The sequence below is a fragment of the Paralichthys olivaceus genome, chromosome 4, assembly GCF_024713975.1.
Source record: "Paralichthys olivaceus isolate ysfri-2021 chromosome 4, ASM2471397v2, whole genome shotgun sequence".
NCBI lineage: Eukaryota > Metazoa > Chordata > Actinopteri > Pleuronectiformes > Paralichthyidae > Paralichthys > Paralichthys olivaceus.
Window position 1 is genome coordinate 20,220,136 of NC_091096.1, and position 19,609 is coordinate 20,239,744.

At 41.6% G+C, this 19,609-nt stretch overlaps 2 protein-coding genes across 10 annotated transcripts in view; one reads left to right on the forward strand and one right to left on the reverse strand.

The window, feature by feature from the left end:
- ncor2 (nuclear receptor corepressor 2) overlaps window positions 1–3,507 on the forward strand; it is an 86,499-nt gene extending 82,992 nt beyond the window's left edge. For all 9 annotated transcript variants that reach the window (XM_069524145.1, XM_020093835.2, XM_069524147.1 and 6 more), the window contains 2 exons: window positions 231–410; window positions 530–3,507. In XM_069524145.1, the coding sequence (XP_069380246.1) occupies window positions 231–410; window positions 530–726 (377 nt within the window). In that variant the 3' untranslated portion in view covers window positions 727–3,507. The remainder of the gene's footprint in view (window positions 1–230; window positions 411–529) is intronic.
- Window positions 3,508–5,469: 1,962 nt separating this feature from the next.
- rflna (refilin A) lies at window positions 5,470–13,774 on the reverse strand. The gene is made up of 4 exons (XM_020093617.2): window positions 13,543–13,774; window positions 13,070–13,413; window positions 8,392–8,501; window positions 5,470–8,268 (listed from the first exon to the last, which is right to left on the reverse strand). The coding sequence occupies exons 2-4, from the start codon at window positions 13,286–13,288 to the stop codon at window positions 7,935–7,937; spliced, it is 663 nt and encodes a 220-aa protein (XP_019949176.1). The 5' UTR covers window positions 13,289–13,413; window positions 13,543–13,774; the 3' UTR covers window positions 5,470–7,934.
- Between the last annotated feature and the right edge of the window lie 5,835 nt (window positions 13,775–19,609).

Here is a 19,609-nt window from a genome sequence, read left to right on the forward strand (position 1 = left end):
ATTTTCTGGCAGTAGCTTCCTATGGACAGACATGAGAGTGGTATTCATTTTCTCATCTAACTCTCAGCAAGAAGAGGAAAAGGCATATTTTTCTTCTCCTCTCAAAGTTAACTCTTTAGTCACGTCATTGAGAGTTAAACCTTTGACTCATTGGCAAAGTAGAGAATGATTTTCACAGGAGTATGTTAGTCTGTTGGTTAAAACCTGACTCCTGCCTCCTCTGTTTGCAGGTGGAGGAAAGTCGTCAAAGGGCAGCGGACGCACCAACGGACGCAAAGCCAAATCCCCAGGACCAGGTCTGTCAGGGGGGGAGAGACCGTCCTCTGTGTCCTCAGTCCACTCTGAGGGCGACTGCAACAGACGAACTCCCCTCACCAACCGTGTGTGGGAGGACCGGCCTTCATCCACAGGTATATACACCTTCCTTTTCAACTCTGATTGATTTACTGTTAGCTGTGCTTATCTGCTGTTGGAAAAGTCTGGAAAAGGAGAAAAAGTCTCAAATACATTCCCTCTGCGTTTTCTGCAGGTTCAGCTCCAACTCCATTCCCCTGCAACCCGTTGATAATGCGTTTCCCCAGCGGGACGGTATCCGCTCCCTCCCCCTCTTCCGGCCAGCCGGGGGGCCAGGGCCCAGGGTCAGGACCTGGACAGGGCCGCTCCTGGGAGGAGGAGCCCAAGCCTCTGCTCATGTCTCAGTACGAGACCCTGTCTGACAGCGAGTGACCCAAAATGCCTCTGTACAACAGGCCCCCGCCAGCAGTCCACCGCCTCTGTGCTGCTGCAGCCACACACACACACACACACACACACAAACACACACACATACACACACACACCTGCTGAGGCGCCTGCTAATCTACCCACACCATTCCACTCTGCATTTCCTCCGTCAGTCCTCAAGAAAAGATGGAGTCATCTCCTCACACCTGAGAGACCAAGCAGAGACGAGCTGGAACAATGCTGCTCCGTGTGTGTGTTTGTGCCTTTAGGTGTCCTGCATCACTCCAGGACGACTCTAAAGGACAAATCACTTGTTTTTCATTTTTCTTTCTTTTTTTAAAAACTTAACTACTTTTCCTAACTGGCCTTATCAATACAGACACACTGACCTGCACCTTGTGGGTGAACTGCTCTCATGTGATGACACTTGTGTGGAAGGGACTCTGAGGTCGTGCTGTTGGTCTGGTCAGGAGCCCGATGACTGCTGTTCTAGAGACAGATTTTCACCACAGATCTGATCAGAGAGCAGCAGCCCGCACAGCGAGTTTCTTCACGGTGAACGACAGGTGCAAGGCAGCCTGTGCACTGCTACCACTAAAAGAAAACGTGCAAGAAGATGAGAGGAGAATCAACATCCAGTTTTTCTTATTTTGGCTCTTTCTTTTCCCCCCTTTTTAAATTCAGTCCAGTCCTGTGTTTTGGAATGTGAGCTGAGAACTTAAGTACATTTTAATGGCGTCATTCGTTGTCTCTTATCTGCAATGGTGTATCTTTTAGGGGGGCGGGGGACTGTGATTGTTATGTGAGAGGGTCATATCATTGGTTTACAAGGTAAACGTGCTGTTCATCCCTGATGTCGTCATATATTTGGGAGGGTCCTGGAGAATAGCGAAGGCCTGCTGACTTCAGGCAGAGAGATGATTTGCCAGATGGATGGCACTGAGACCAGTGACACTTTCTCACTGTTTTTATATTAACCATGTCTGTGTTTGTTGAAACTGTTTTTGGATATTAAGCACTTAGCTGTCAGTCTGTTCACAATGGCATTTATAAGAATCTGTGTTTCCTGGGGTAGGTGAAAAAATGGACTTGAGAACAGCATAGAAATCCCGACTACCTGTTTATTTTTGGTCTCAACACCAACATTATTTCGCGCTCTCACACTCAAAGCGACAATCACATTTTAGTGAACGACGAATCAGCCGCTTCGAGCAGGTGCAGACCGACATTAAAGCTGCTTAAAGCAAATTCTGCAGCATCACCCAGAGTTTGCTCGCATTAAAAGAGGTAACAAAAAAAGCCATCTTTCTATGACCCCTCAGTCCATGGCGGCGTCAGCTTCAGCCGACCCGCTGGAATCCCGTCTCTGAGCTGTTGTGACAGTCTGACCTCTGACCTTTCACTGCCTGGTGTTGGATCTGAGACTCAACTCCTCATCCAGGCAGATTTTGTACAGTTGTGAGATATTCCTAGTGTTAAGTGCCATTTATTTTACATATACAGTACTGAAGTTACCAAGTGACGCACAATTTTTCTTTTAGCCCCCCATGCCAGGGTTTATACGGTCCATGCAGGGAAATCTGAAAACAAAAAGCAAAAGAAACGTCCTTTTTTTAACATGTATTTTTTGTGTGTTGCTTTTTTTCTTCTTCCAAATCCATTAAAGCCTTAGCTTTTAACTGTTTCATTAGATTTATCATCTAAACATAACAATGCTGTATCACAGGACAGCCGACATGGGCCTACATCAAATGTTTCCTCTGCTTTTACACCTTTGACATACTTCAAGTGTACTTCATTGCTCCTCCTGTGTTTGTACGGGTTCTAGGAAGTTGAGGGGAGAGGCTTTCAAAGGCATTCTGGTAGTTTTTTTGTATCGTAGTTGACATGTCTTCACTTTTTACTTGCAGAATTTTCAGTCACCACTTTCTGTAAATGATTGTTTCTGGATTTGTGACTTTGTGCCGTCAGGGACATTTCTGTCCCCTGACTGCGCACTGTAACATCGGCAGTGAGTTTATTTCGTAGATTAGACAGAAGATATTTCTTTTTGTCACAACACGAACATGATGACTGTTATAGGAATACCTCCTCTCCTTCCTTCATCCTACGTCCCTGCACAAAGCACATCTCAGCCTTGTTTCAGCTCCTATTATTTTTTTCTACCCAGACTGATGGAGGGTTTGTTGTTTCATCGGGCAAAGCAAAAATACAGCCAGGCTTCATATACATAGATCTCTGTGTGTGTTTATCATTATCCACTGATGAAATCTAAGATTGTGACGATAAACAGACTAAGCCATATCTAGCTGTCCCCTGAACTGAGACCAATAGGAGTTTTTAAAAATATATATATATACTGAGATGATATACATCCATTTAATTTTCTCTGCAGTTTTTGTGTTCAGTAAACACCTGTGTCATTATAAATCAAAAAAAACAAAATCATTCAAACGTCAAAAAACAAAGTTGACATCTGATGAGATCCCTGGACTGTCCAAGGGTGGGTGGGGGGATTAACATTAACAGTACATTGTTCAACAATTTTTGTGCATAATGATTTTTTTTATTATAACCCACTGTATAATAGCAAGGATTGTATATAAAACTGAAGAGATGTAAATATTTATGTGGCTTGCTTCAAGGTTGGTATTACAAAAAAGAAAAAAAAAATTCACATGGTTAAATTCTACATGCCCACCAGCAAGCTTTGTGGATAGCAGTGTAAAATGAAAAACAAAAAAGACACTGCCTTAATGTTTAAATAAAAAGCTTATTGCCATTCATGGTCTCAGAGTGCTGTTACTTGTTGCTGTGTTTGTGTTGGATGGTCGTTCTCACACTTTCTACTTATTTTGCTCCTCACGACTATTTAATGGAGTTAAAGTAATAAAGATGCCACAAGGGGGCAGTATAAGCATATTTTACATATATTTGAATGTGTTTGACACAGAATCCTGGAGGAGATACTGTTTGTTCGAATTCTGCATGAATCCAGCAAAAAAAGACAGTAAAAATACAGTGGTGATCCATGTTAATGATGCAGTTACTGTGATCATGATGAAAAGCTGAGCTGCCACTGATCAGTGGCTGTGATCTGTTTCACTGAAGAAATTCAGACTGCGTCTCTTTCATGAGCATCTCCTTACATAACTCCCATGAGCCCTCAAGGTCACCATATTATTAAATTAAGTTCTTGGATGTGTTAAGACTTGAATTTGACTTTAATGAATCTTCCTCCATAGAGAACCAACTACAAAGTCTTGTGAAAAATGCTTTCAAGTTCAACTGTTGGATATTTACAAGCTTTAGTTATTAGTTACTTTGCAAATTAGTTTGACACATTAAAAATATAATCTCATATAATATAAAGTATTTCACTAGATTACACAGCAATACACAAGGTTTTTAAAAAGAGCACAACTTTGACCTGCTTTGATGTAAAGTACATTCACTTAGTTACTGTACTTTCACTTTTACTTATACTTGAGTACATTTGTGTCTATTATTTGTACTTCCCCATAAATGCACCATAATAATACAATAGCATATAATTGTCTAATGTAGTATGTTATATATAGAAAAACATATAGGTATTATGTTAAATTAATTATTTTTATAATTTAAACTGACCATCTGTCTTTAATCATAGGCTCATCGAACGTGCAAATATTATGTTTAATTTTAAAATTGTGCCTTCAAGCCAGCCAAGTTGGACCGGGCGTTTGTATCATTCAGTCAATCGGTAGAAACATTTAACTTACCCCACTCTCACTTTTACCATTCTCACTTTTATCCTTTCAGATTAGGCACTTTGTACAGAAGGGTTACCATCCTTTTCCTGAGATACCCCCAGAGATACCAATAAATATTCTCATAGCAATTGATCTGTACTGGCATTTGAATGGTGTGGCTGCACCTGCTGTGGAGTTACCACTGACAGATGAAGAGCAAATTGGGGCAAGTAACCTTTCTCTGAGGGCATCAGATGAAACATAATTTATGTAGCAGGGACATTTTTCTGTACTGGAGGGAATTGTTTTCATTAATTCTTACTGCTTCCTTCACTGAGCACAGGTTTATATCCCTGATTTACTGCTGAGAAAATTGCTGAGTTAATATTTGCTCGTACACTGAGAAGTTTTAAAAAGATACTCTGTGCCCTGATATATCACGTTGAAGCTTTTATATTTTCAGCATGATGTATCATGAGCAATCCACCAGTCTGTTGTTTCATAAACACAACTTTGGCCAGGATTTCATTGGGAACCCGAACCCCTCAAACCAGGCCTCAGTAATTGTAAAACTGTGGCCAGGCCAGTTCAGTGTTTCACCTCAGTCTTATTAAGCACTGGGAAAAATAATGAGGCACTGAATGATGTGAATACTTCATGTCTATTGTATGTATGTGTTTTTATGTGACAGCCTTAATGTCCAAGACAAATTTCCCTTGGGACAAATAATGTAATCTGAAAGCAAAGAGTCTGACGCAAAATGAATTCATTACTGTCCCAAAATTTGTGGCCTGAAAACACTTAGGTGAAAATAATTCTCAGTATAAACGAGATTGTACGTAACATAGAGATGATATATGTGCCGTGCACTTTTTACATTTCACTATTTGCTGAGATAAACAGGACCCTGCAGCACATTCAAGATGGTTTCAGAGGGATACAATTAAACCTGTGGGAAATACAATGTCATGTAATCCAAATTAAAGATTAAGATTCACTCAGGACAACAGAATTAGGATTCAGGAAATTCTTTTTTATTCATTTAGGATATGCATCTTTTTAAATTATTTTTCCTTGATCAGAGCAGGAACAATTATCAACGTACAAAAATATAAAGAGAATTATGAAGTGCCTCAATGCCACATATACAATAGGAGAATATTTTACAGTAACAAAATCAAGTGTTAGGAAACACAAAAAGTATCTCACACAAAAACCACCATTGTGTTTGACTTGACACCCACCAACTTTGTCTCACATTTCACAGACCATCAACACATAGCGCAGCTCTCCATCATCTAACCAGGACCTTTACTGCTCTGCACAGAGTTGTCTCCAGAACAACATCGCGTTTGTTTGCTCCTGTTGTCTCGCTCTTTGTTCTGCTACTTACTGTTCCCTCATTTAAACCCAGTATGTGATGACCCACCTCAGATTCATGCCCTTCATGTCCTTCCGACTGTACACACACCTCGAGGGTTTTTCAAACTATGAAATAAAAGAAGATCTCAAGCTCACGACCTCCATTAAAAAACTGGGAATACACATTTGCAATGACATAAAACTGATACCTTAGAAAATTTGAGGTAAAGTCTGAAGTCTCAATATTTGCCATGTTCAATGATCTATATATATATATATTTATATATATAAGACAGACACATAAAGAAGTCATGAAAACGCTCAAAACATCTATTTTACATCTTCAACAGGGAAATTTAATCACTGCTCCACTTTTTACATGTTGGTGATACCGGAGGAGTTTCGTGCTTTTGAAACAACATCGAACAGAAACTGCCCTCAATGTCAATTTGTTGGTATCAGAAAACAAAGTGAAACACTTGGCTGCACCAGCAATTCATACATTTAAAAGTTTACTTAGTGGAGATTGAAATATCACTATGGCTGTGTCCGAAATGCCCCCCCCCATTCAACTATACAGGGTATTTTAGAGCACAATATACTGTAGTTAGCGCTTTACACTTGGTGTTGATACTTTCGGTAAAAAATTGATGACAATCTTTAAATGTAGGAATAAACTTGTTTGTCTCAGTTTGGTGAGTTGATGAGCAGCTACTTTATCCACAAACTATGTGACACATTTATGAATAGCTGGTGCAATCCAGAACAATGTTGGCCTTTCATCGAGAAGTTAGTTGAAACAGTGACACGTCAATTGTTTGTAGCATGAAACCTCCAGAGAAGTTGTATTGGAGAAGTCAACAGGTGAGCGCTGTGTTAGTTCTGTAACAAGAGTTGGACAGAGAAGTGTCACTTCCCTCTGATTCTCTCATGTTTTGCCTCATTATTGTCTGAGTGAAACCACAACAAGTTATTGATTATACTGATCCAAGAGTTTCCGTTTGCCACCTTTCTCAAAGGCCACATTTGTTCAGTATTATCAATAATTCTGTAACTACATTTGATGTGGTCCTGCAATCATGAAGCAGATCAGTTTTCGGCATTAAACCCTTAATAAATAAAGCTGCTATCATGAGGATATATTTCCCATACATTTTAACATTGATTGTCGCTGTGCAGCTCTCCAGCTCTCCAGCACCCCCTTGAGACCAAACAAGAACCAGTTTCCTAAAAACAAAACTCTTAACTGTGACATTGTTTTAACCCGAAGTATTCAAATGAAGCTAAAACCAAAAGTCCAGTGATCCAACACAGTTCAATATTAATTCTGAGATGTGAAACCAGTGTTTGGAGGCTTCAAACATCTTTAAAATATTCTCCAGGCATCATTTCCTCTGTGCTGTGATGGTGCTGCAGGATTACACTTCAGTCTGCACTCTATACACATCGCTCCGGTTCATGTGAATAATCCCAACAACTGCAGTGTGCAGATATTCTAGCTGAGTGCTTGATCAAACCAAACAAGCTGTTGTTTAAATGTTTAGTTAAAACTGTGTAACTGTCTCATAGTGTGGAGTTATTGCAGAGATAAACAGTCTTTGGTCCAATTTTTCAAACGCAGAACTGAAATTCTCCCCCTGCGATTCCACGTCCACTGAGAGGACAGTGATATATAGAAAACAAGTGCAATAAAGCCATATTAGCAAGCTTTGCATTGGCGTGACTGGGGTTTGCGCTAGCTCCCACAACTTGTGTCATCTCGACTTTTCTCTACATACACAGACGTCTGCAATCTAATCGTTAACGACCGGCAAGCCACCAATTTGTCAGCTCTTGTATTAAATAAGACATTAACCATTCAAGTGCAGCTTTAAACTGCCAGAAGTCCCTTTAAAGACGGCATCAGTAGAAAGTCTAAATACACTCAGGTGAAATGTCACTGAAGGTTCCCAGAGTTTCCTCCATGGCACGTAAAGATGAACAGAGCAGGGTTTGTAGGGGTTCCAGACAACACTTGAAGTATTTCCTTTTCAAAACGGGCCCTCCCTCGATCCTCATCCTCTGAGAAAAAACAAGATGGTTGCCAGGTAGCCATCCCCCTGTACAGGCTGGGCTCTACAGGTCCTCTGTGTAGATGATACAGGGACTAGTGTCCTCGCTCGACTCCAGCTGCACCGTGGAGACAAACCAGCGGCGGGAACCCATGGCGTTGTAGTTGAGCGTGGTGCGGTAAGTGTTCTTGGCGTGTTTCGGGTAGATGATGGTGGTGCTCTGGTAGCTGATGGGCCTCTGCCGCGGCTCCAGGTACACCTGGGACTTGTAGCTCCTCCAAGTGCAGTTCTGCACCGCTACCACTGTCTCGCTGAAGGAAGTGGCCATGGGAACGGGGGCGCAGTATACCCGGTCCCGGTAATGCTTGTCGGAGTCATACTTGACCTCAGAGATGCACCTGTAGAGGAGATATTCAACAGTTCAAACACACATCTAAAACTGATCACTAGGGGGCAGTGTTGAAAAGACAATGTTAAACACCATATTGCAGCCACTGTTGAGTCTGTATGTGTCCTCTTACTTGATTTCCTGCTCTGGTTTGGGGTTGACCTCGATGCTTTCCCCGAAGAACACGGGGTACATGCGAGTCTTGGGGTCTGGTCCTGTGGAGTTCAGCAGCAGGTAGGGCAGCTGTGGAAAAGACACAAGAATCTCACTAAAACATCCAGGAACTGCTAGTAACCAGCCTGCCAACGTGTCCATTCAAGGAATTCCAGTAAAGAAAATCGCAGCATGGTTGGGGGTTTGAGCAGAGCCAGCGGCCCAAATTAAAAACACTCCTCGATGCTCCAACCCGCATGAGAACTCACCTTGTCCATCGCACCACTAAAACAACACTTAGACAAGAAACACAGCAGTCAGGGCAGCACTTCCATTTTAATTCAGATAATTACACAGTGTGGGTCCAGCCAGATGAAGTGTAGGTGGGAAGTCACTTTCTCACAAGCGTTCACTGCAGTTCAGGCTGACTACAGACGTGTGACCCAGACACACACTATGCTGACTACAGAAGTGAATGAAATGGGAAATTCACTCGCAGGAAGTTAAGAGCAGAGAAGCTGGCAGTCAGGCTTTGTGGAGACAATGCTGTTTGAGAATCATAATGAAGTGATATAGGGTCTGATGGGGACTTGAACCAATGAAAAACAGCCTCTAATCACAGACACATCTGATGCCTTTGACATATTTCTTCTTGGTTCTTGTGAATTATGATTTTTATGAGTTTTCATGTCTGATGGCGTCTCTCATCTGATCGTATCCGTTCTCATTGCCCCACCTCCAACAGCCATCAGAGCCATTCAACTGCAATGACTTCCTTTCACTGTGGACAGCCTAACCAACCTTATCCTTAACGCTAACCTTAACCAAGGTCAGTGTTTATACTGGTACACACACACACACACACACACACACACACACACAGTCTGATGATTTGTGATCTGTAAAATACTTTTGGAATCTTCAGATTTCATTCATGCTGTAGCTTCACTGTTAGTTGCTATCATGGGTTCTAGTGCTATAAATAACAATGTTTCATGACCAGTTCATCTGCAGATTATTTTCTATATCAATCGATTAAATAACAGACATGTATGTACATGTGACCTTTCTAGACATCTTACAATATATCATAAATAAACTTTAAAAACAATTAATCAAAATTGATTAGCTGTTGCAAACATATACTTAATTTATCATAGGAATCATATGACTGTTACAGTTTAATATTCATAGGATTCCCTCATGATGTCTGTTCTAACAGAGGTTGGATAAAGTTAACCTCATCATGTCAGATAAGCTAATGATGACACCATGTACAGTATGTTCACTGTAGTCAACTTATTGTATGAACCGTGTATTGACCCTTGACCTCTCAGACCGTCCCCTCCACAGCTATATGGAGACACAGGTCTGCACCAATCAGAGACACAGATCCTGTCTTTCATTGTGAGGCCAGGATGTGACTGGATGTTCTCTTTCTCAAACACTGTCCATCTGAAGCAAATGACACCCATGACCACAACTCTCACATTACACACGAGAGACTGTCACATGCTGTGATTTGGCCGCTGTTAAGAACACATGCCACTACAGGGGACGAGCAACAACAGGCCAAGGGCACAGCAGAGCACTGTGTGAAGCTCGTCTTACCTACAGCCTACAATCATCCCCACGCACTCTGACTGCTTTGCATGGCTACTGGTTTTGCTACACGAGGTTGAAAAAAAAAATTCATATGCAGGCGGCTCATTTTCTGCTGCTGGTTCCTCATGACCCGAAAACACTGCAGGAGAATGTGATTGTCCTCTGCTGCTCCAGCATTGAGAGCATCACATCTATTTCTCCACAGTGAGTTCTGGAAACTTCTGCAAAGCAAACACTTGTGAATGGAGCGGAGGTCACCTTCAGGCGCTGGATACCCCGGTATGCTCACAAAGCACAAACCCCCCTGGAGGCACGTTTCTGCCCAGGAAAAACAGCCTGCAGCTGAGCGACCCACACAACGTACAATGCACAATGCAGAGTTGCTGAGAGAAACGCCAACACAAACACTGCGACCACTGGCTGCTTGGAGCGCTCAAGCCCCGACTTTACATTGTGCGCTTGCAGGGGTATTAATGTGAGCATCAGTATCACACAGTGAGGCAGATTTAGAAGAAAGTCATGAGATCTGTCTCCTGTCTGTCCTCCTGGGTAATCCACTGACAGTTGAGCCACCTCCTTGGAATGGATGTGGACTTAACTTTATCCAGCTCTGAAATGTTCAAGATTACACTCTCGCAGTTTTCATGCATCTTGTCCTGATTGTAAATCTATTCACTCTGTGAGATGCAAGTACAAGATTGATTATCCTGCATCTGCTTGACTTTGAACCAAGTTGAGGCCAACTCAGTGTTTATCCACCTTTAATTTGACAGGTCATCAAACACTTATGCAACAGCAGCCAGCCGCTCTAACAAGCCCCTGCACCTCAAAATAGGACTTGGGGATTGTTCTTATGTGGCACACAAAAACAACACTAAAATAGATCTGGAAAGAGAACAACCTGAGCACACATATGCTTCCCATGCTCCTGCTGCCAGACCTGTTCCTGACATCTTTAAAAAAACACTTTTTTTCCTGATGCAAAGGTTGGATTTTTTTTTTTCCACGCACACAAGCCAGGACAGACAGGATTAGAAACACAAGCAGGAGCAGCTTGTATCAGGACTGATCTTTAAAAAGAGAAACCACAAAGCAGAGGAGTCCTTCTAATCTGAGCCTCCAGAGGATTAGAGGATCTCTCTCCCTCTTTTCATGAGTTTCAGGCTCCAGCAAACCGATGTCGTGCAACTCCCCGGATGGAGCGCCGCATTTCTCAGACACTTTAAAAGCCACCCCGACCTGCGCAGACATGTTCACAAGACTGTTTAAAACTGGGAGTGACCTGGAAATGATTTTCAATCAAATCCCTCTTGACATATGTGACACACAAGTCGCTGCAGGATGTGACATTATAATTTTTTTGTCCAAAGAAAATGCATCAATAAGCATAAATCTTTTTTTCTCTGAAAGATGTTCCAAAGAATTGTGTTATTGTTTAATTTTTATGTAAACAATCCGTAATGAGACTAATATTGCCTTGGGTGCACTGACTATTTATTTATATAAATTTACTGGATATGCAATATCTCATCAGAAAAGTACATTATGTGTAAAGCAGAGAACCATTTAAACTTTTTCATAAATAAAACAAGAAGTGAAAATATTATTGACTGGTCGTGCTGGTTTCCAGTGAGATCTGAGCAGGAACTGGGGCTGACAGAAACTGTAACAATATTATCATCAACACGAGAGATGTTTCAACATCACTGATAAATACTGAGGCTACATAAACAGAACCAAATGAATAGGATCAATTTTTTCTTAATGTTTCTGTTGTTCCACTTCCACACACAGAGAACTGAACTTTAATAAATCAAGCAAGATACTGGCCTCTACGTGCTGATGTATTTTTAGCTTTAAGCTAATTTTTTATTAGACCAATAGTTGCACAGCGTTCTATCTAATACTCAACTTTGTTTTGAAGGTTTCTCATTTTGGGCCTTTTAATGTTTCAATGGATGCAGCAGTTTTAGCTTAAAAAAAAAACTACAATGATTCCAACAAAAGATATTGAAAATTACTTTAAAATGTCAGTACTCAAGTTAATGTTAAGGTGGTGGAACCAGAGACATAATTACAAATAGCAAATGCTGCAGGTCCCATAAATAAGTACTAAACCACCATGGGTTTGTTTAATGAGAGGGGTCAAAAGAGGATTAACGAGGAAAAGAAAAATGTTTTAACTCACAAATTGGAGTTTTTCAAAAGTATGGTTTTTATAGTGATTATCGGTTTTTGGGTCACAAGCATAAAGATGGTTTCAACAAAGCACACAGACCTGCTCATGCTGGCTTATTCCAAGGTTAATTTAGCTAAGAGCCAGACTTATCATCTAAAAGTTCCCCACTGATTATAATCAAGAAGAAGAAGAAGAAGCTCTATCTAAACTTCTCCATCTGAGTCCTCTATTGACAGAGCAATAAAACTGTCTCAGGAGCCATCTGATAAAATGCTAAACATGTGTTTCCATCCTGTAGGTGAGGAGAAAGAAACCCGATCACAGTCTCACACACCTCCACTCACATTCACACTACTGACTGAAATAAGAAGTGCTATAAAACTTTTCTTTTTCATTTGGAACCCCTGGAATCCAGTCAGGGACCCCTGGGAGTCCCTGGACCCCATGTTTGGAGAACTGCAGCTGGGCCTAATCAACTCACTGACCCTGATGACACCATGTATTTAGAGGGTCCAGCTGATGCAGCAGAGTAAAAAAAACGTTTTATTGGACTGTTGGGGGGCCAGTGGCATCTTCAGCATGAGAGAGAGAGAGAGAGAGAGAGAGGGAGAGAGAGAGAGAGAGAGGGAGAGAGGGAGAGAGAGAGAGAGAGCTTCCAGATGTTGGGTGAAATCTGTTTCTGTCCAAACAACTACAATAGTCTCGGATTGTCAGTGTCTCAAACAGCAGCGTCATTGGATCTTTTTTCATCCTTTGAATTGAGTTGGTCAATGAAGCCACTGTCAGTAAAATCATTCTGGATACACAACAGACCCGCGGCTGTCTGATCCCCACACCTTCAAACCACGAAACAAATAAGTGATGTGTTTCTCACCAGTTTTCCATCTCTGCTCTCCTTCCTATAACATCCGTGGTGGCTCTCCACGGGCGTCGTGCAGCTGCTGGAGCGCGACTCGATCAGACCCGGGGACAGCGAGCAGAAGGGCGGACTGGGGCTCGGGGGCAGTCCCGAATCCGGGCTGTCGAGCAGCCCCTCTCGGTTCTTTCCTTTCAGGCTATCATCCATCGCTTGTAGGTGTAGGTGCCCCACCATTTCTGGGACGGCTCGATTAAAAAGTAACAGCCCAAGCGAAGACGCACGGATAGATTTTTTTCCTTGGAGAAACCTTGAGCTGCTGCGTCGGAAAGAAATAATCCGGGTTTAACCGAAGATGACTTCTAAAAGCAGAAAAGAGAGAGAATAACATGAGGAAAGGTTATTTAACCATCATCCAGACACCGACTGTAGACTAAACCCCTCAGAGTGACATCAACTCAGCCTTAACTTCTCCTTAAACGTTACTGTACCTGTGCGTCGTGGAGTATCCAACTCTAATTCCAAAGGATATATCCAACAGGCGTGAACAATCTACTTTAAAAACACCTCAAAGTTGACACAAAGTTAAATATTAACTAATCTTAAGGTAGAAATGAAACTAAAGGTGTTAGAAGCTGCGCAAAAACCAAAAGTCGACCATGCGTCTGGCACGGATCTGGATGAGAGCTCCTCTGCTCTGCTCTGACTCTGTGTGAGTGAGAGTGTGTGCGCACTGTGCGTGTGTGTGTGTGTGTGCTCTCAGTGCAGTGCTCCCTCTAACTGATCCTGCCAGGTTTTTTTTCTGCACCTGGATCCAGGCCAGCCCCCATGATCTGGATCACTTCCATGTACAACCGACAGGGGAGAACACGTCCTCCTCTCCTCCTGCTGCACAGCACAGTTTTACTGAGGGTGTTTATGGTCAGAAGCTCTGTTTAAATGTCTATCAGCAACTTATCCACATCCACTTCTGCTTTAAGCTCCACATTTAAAGATGTCTATGACGATAATAACTCATGGTCACTCACAGGTATTTAAATAGAAAGTTCACTGTTCATATCAGCAAACCTTTATATAACTGTCAGAAAATAAAGTGAAGGAATGTAGAACAGTTAGCAACTTTTCATGGTTATTAATAATCAGTAGTTTGTTGGAATCTGTTATTAGTAATTAAGAGTTCATAATACATCACTTCATCTGAGCAATCTGTCGTTGATTACATATTTGTTGATAAATAACAGTTAGGAATCACTGAATTTATGAATAAGTAATTATGGTTTGACCAGCAGATACTAGTGATATTACCGCCTATAATAAAAAAAAATTGGAAACTTTAAATCTTTTATTTTACCAGGTAAGGCCCAATGAGGTTGTATAATATGCAGACAGAACAATGAGAAAACATATAGCAACACATGAAGTAAACTAAAGAAAATTGCAGCAAATAAATAAATCACCTAAATGATGAAATGGTGAAAAGGTGACTGGAACCACCCTATTCTGGTCTCAAGGAAAGAAAAGTCTAAAATAAACTTAACTTAACTCAGTCTTCCAAAAGGTTTTCAACATGTCGCCTAAAAAAAGACAGTCATCATATTAAATATCAACCTGTCTTCCCCTGAGTCTGCAACGTGGTCTCACTCCTAGCATTTAAAAATAAGTTTAGTTTTGTCTAAATTCAACACAGGCTTGAGTCGAGACGGCACAAATATGGACTGTTTACGAAGTGTACCTGAGAGAAAAGCTTTGCAGATATAAAAAGCAAGACCATCTGCATAGCAATGAATGAAAGTTCTATGTTCATTAACACCGAATTTATTTATGTTAACATCTCATGTCACTAAATCATTACAAATGAGCAGGATAAACACATAACCACATAAACCAATAACTGTCTAATTCAATCCAACAGTTTACCATTAATCCTGTTGAGTGTGAACGCCCCCTGGTTTCAGTCCTTGTTTGATTCAACGAGTCATCAGTCAGCTGCCCCTGTGGAACTGTTTGTTTGACTTGAGGAAATATTTAGCCCCTGAAAGGACTAATAAAGCATCACTTCAGTTATTTTTCACAAGGCCTGAGTGTATGTGTTTATGTATGTGTGTCTGGCCATCCTGCCCAGTGTATTTCAGGACAGGGTGGAGACAGTGGAGACGGGTGGGAACGCTGTGCATCCACTAGTTACTAAATGAGTGTATGCTGCACACACACACACACACACACACACACACACACACACAGAGCGAGCAGATACAGTCGACCTGAGCAGACAGCAGGCTGAGCAGAAAGAATTGAATCATTGTTGATGGTTCTCTCCACAAAATGTCTGTGCTCTCTGTTCATACAGTTACTCTCACCAACATCAACTCTGCCAAAAAATAAATCAGTGCATACATAAGAGCCAGTGCCGAGCTGCACAGAGCTGACTGTGTGTCTTTAGTGGTTGATTGTATCTTTGATGGTCCACCAGCTCTCCATGGTGATTGCCACAGATTGCCAGGAAATCATGGGAGATGTTTTCTGTTTTTTCAGTTCTCATAAAAACTAAGATAACTCTGTTTGCCTTTGTTGTCTGGAGGATGTACTTAATGGAATGCCTGTTAAGCTTGTGCAGCTGTAATCTTGTTTGTTGTGAATTGTTTTCCCTCCTCTGTGTTATTGTTTGGAAGCCGCAGCAGGAATCTGTGGAGCGGCGCTGGGAGTTTTACTGGCGTTCTCCTCATCAGGTGTGTTTTTGTGTCATCATGTTCATCTTAAAGAGCCCATCATGTTGATCCTCAGGCATTTAAAGGATTAGAGAGGAGATCTGGTACAGATTAGCCACAAGATACTGGGACACAGATGATGAGTGTGTTAGTGGATGTGAGCACACCCACTGAAAGAGTTGCTCAACTGTTGATGGAAATGACCACAGTGATCAAGCTGGACTGTTCCTCTGACATTTTACACAATCAAACTTTTTCTTGTATTGACTTTGATTAACATGGACACATCCAATCATAAAAAGCTGACTTTTGTTGTATTGTTATCATGTCTGGTGCTATAATGCACTAATCATTGGTAACACACAGATCTCACGAATAGTTCAAGTAAAATTACTTTTGTCACACTTTACCTACAAGTCCATAATCTGCCAATCACTTTGAGGTTTACTGGAAAAAAATTTTTTGTTATTCAATGCACTTAGTTACAGGTTGTTAACTGTTAATGTAACCTACACAGTCTTTAAGTCAGTGCACAACAGGTGAACTGAACAATAGTTCCTCAGTAAGTGGCACCAAGTCAGATTGGCCACTCAAAAAACTTAATTGGAAAATCTAAGGAAAGTGTTAAATCATTATGGACGTAAAAACAAAGCTTTTTCAAACACTGAAAAATAAAAATCATATTCCAAACAGGCTATACCTTAATGTTTTCTCCATGTGCTCCATCCATCAACTTAAGGGAGATGAATTATTCTTTTAAAAAAATATGGTCATTAACTATTAGGGATGACTGTCTGCATACCTGCTTTATCCTTCACGTTCATTCAGCAAAGTACTTTTGACTCTGCATACCAACCCTGACCCATTATGAATGGTTGTATCTCGGACATATGGAATAGACACCTTTACCATTTGGCCAAGCGACCGCCCCCATTATGTGGGAGTTGATTGAGGAGTTCTGCAATCAGGACTCCTGAGAGCTCTGAGATCCCAGGAGGCTTTGAGACAGACACAGTGGGAGAGGACAGCCAAGCCGTCTGCTGATGATTCATTTTTTTGTGCTCCATCATCCTTCCCCCTCACAGAGCAATCACTCACATCCTGCAACACGCACACACACACACACACACACACAGTCAAAAACATGAGGATATAAACATGTTTGTATGCACAGATGCAAAAATTCGCTCACACACAGACATTGAGACAGTGACACACACACACAGACACACACACTCACACACACACACACACACACACACACAGACACACACACACACACACACACACACACACACACACACACACACACACACACACACACACACATTCTTGATTTGCAGAACTCTCTGGCTCAGTCTCACCACATTCACATGATGTTGCCAAGCCAGCTGTGCGAACTGGGTCTGGAAAATATGGGGGCTAATACAGGTGTGTGTGTGTGTGTGTGTGTGTGTGTGTGTGTGTGTGTGTGTGTGTGTGTGTGTGTGTGTGTGTGTGTTGCCCAAAGAGCGGCAGGCAGACAGATGGACAAACAGACAGACAGACTGAGAGACAGACAGACAGACAAACAGACAGACAGACAGTTAGACAAACAGACGATTTTTCAAGTTTGTCTCTGCAGTTTGGGGTACACACAAATTCTCAGGCTGTGCATTGGGACGTGCATGTAGCTATGTGCACGTGCAGTCTGGATGAGCTCTCAGTGTAAACAAACCACAGAGAGGCCGGGGCAGGCAGGGAGGTTGTTTTAAGCTGATGGGCACGTCACTGTGGTTTCACACACACAACGCTCTTCCTCACACAGCAGCCATGAATCTTCTCCCTCTCGCAGATAGGTGACTATTCTCCAGTTTGCTCTTCACATAAACACTGGCCACTTGTTCCGTGGACTCACATGACCCACACACCTCTGCTCTGTTCCCTCTGGCCTGCTGGAAAAGGAGTCATGAACATGCTTGACTGGTTGATGGATGAGCCTGGCAGATTCTAAATATGCCATCCAGACCTCAAAGTTCAATCCATAATGCACCTCACTTCTCTGGAGCCTGGATGCATCTGGTTTTAATGTGTAGAGAGCCCTGCCAGGATAAAGAAGACAGTTCTCACCCTGCAACTCCCTCTCTATCACCACCAAGCGTCGTCTCCCCCATTCCTCTCTAATCTCTCTCTCTCTATAGAGATAGATGGTCCAACGCTGCCACTAGTCCCATGAGCAGACTTGGAAAAGCAGTTCCTAATGGCTGTCTCTGAAATGGCTCACTGGGTTAACGTGTCTCTTTCCATTTTTACCTTGGGATGGAGCCTGAAGTTGCTTTAAGTGGCGTGTAAAAATTTGGAGACGTGATCTGCAGCATTCTGTTTCAAAAATGTCCACCTGGTGAACAATCAGGAAACCAGGAAATATTCTCTGGCACATACAAATGGGAAAACTAAAAGGAAAAAGTTCAAGTTACAAAGGACCACATGTTAGGAAAGTATTTGGCGACACCAGCGAACTAACCAGAAGAATTGTCTCTATTTGACCAAAACATTCACAATATAAATTACTCTCCCACCTTAGCTTTGTGTTTCGAGCTAATTATCAGATGTAAGCATACTAACACCTAAACAAAAGACGTTTTCAGACCTGACCTGTGGAAGAACTCTGGAGAATTGGGTCCAGACTTTCTCCTCAGTTTGCCTTTCATGTAATGCTAAATTTCACAGATCAAATTAAAGAACAATTTGTATATAGTATAAAAGAGAATAATTAAATGTCCATGTCTCAACCTTCAGAAACTATATGAAGAGGGACGACATGACTGGTCCTAAAAGGTGAAGCTAAAACGTCTCTGTCGCCAACAGGAGGCTGGTTGATGTAAAGGTCATAAACCTGCCTCCTCCATGTTAATTGATGTTGATATTGACCAAATTAAAAAGTCAAAGTACGCATCAAACAAATGTTTCTCAAAGATGGTTTCTGTCATTTTATGTAATTCTTATCACACTGATGTCTGTTCAAGTGTTCATTATTCCAGCATGTTTGGTTGGAATTTGTTATTTAACGATTGATGATTGAGACTGACCAAAGATTGGTCGAGCATGTGTATCAACAAGACCTCGCTACTGTGGCTACTGTGTCACTAATGAGCAGATTATGTGTATGATGGCGGCGTTTACATCAGGGATATTCCAGGTTTATTTCTGGAAAGTGGGAAGAGGAGGTGGGGACGTGTTGTCCATTCTTGTATACAGACTAAGGTTTGGACAGTGAATCTTGGATCTTGCAATTAAGGCTTTAAAATTCACAGAAAACTGAAGGGGTCATATTTTAACTTCTGTCTGTTTGAAAGTAACAATGTTTAAACATGTTATGAAGAATATTACTAACTAGGATTAAGCAGACAGACACGTACTATGATAACTAACTAATAAGAAAAACTATTTCATTTTCATATTGTAGTTCTCTAGATCTTTATTTTTGGAAATAAGGTCAATAGTTTTTATTTTGAAAAAGTTGCCATGACCTAAACATCCTGTTCACAAGGGTTTGAATACAGCTAGTACAGGTGGTAAACAAAAAATGAAACCCTTTAAACCTTCTTCTCCTTAAATCTTCATGCTTTTCAAAAACTTGTTTACCATTTGTAAAAGGTTTTCTCTGTGTTCCAGTTTAACCTGTACCAGTTTACATCTTCTATCAGGTATTTTTATTGGCTGCATAGAAATAAGCACCAGCATCTTGTGGGAAGCTGTTGTTCACATGTTCTCTACAATTTTAACAGACACAAATCATTGTCCTGAGCTGATCGGTGGAGTTACTCTCTGCGGTCGATTCCACACGCTCTGTGACCTCCTTACTGAGACTTCC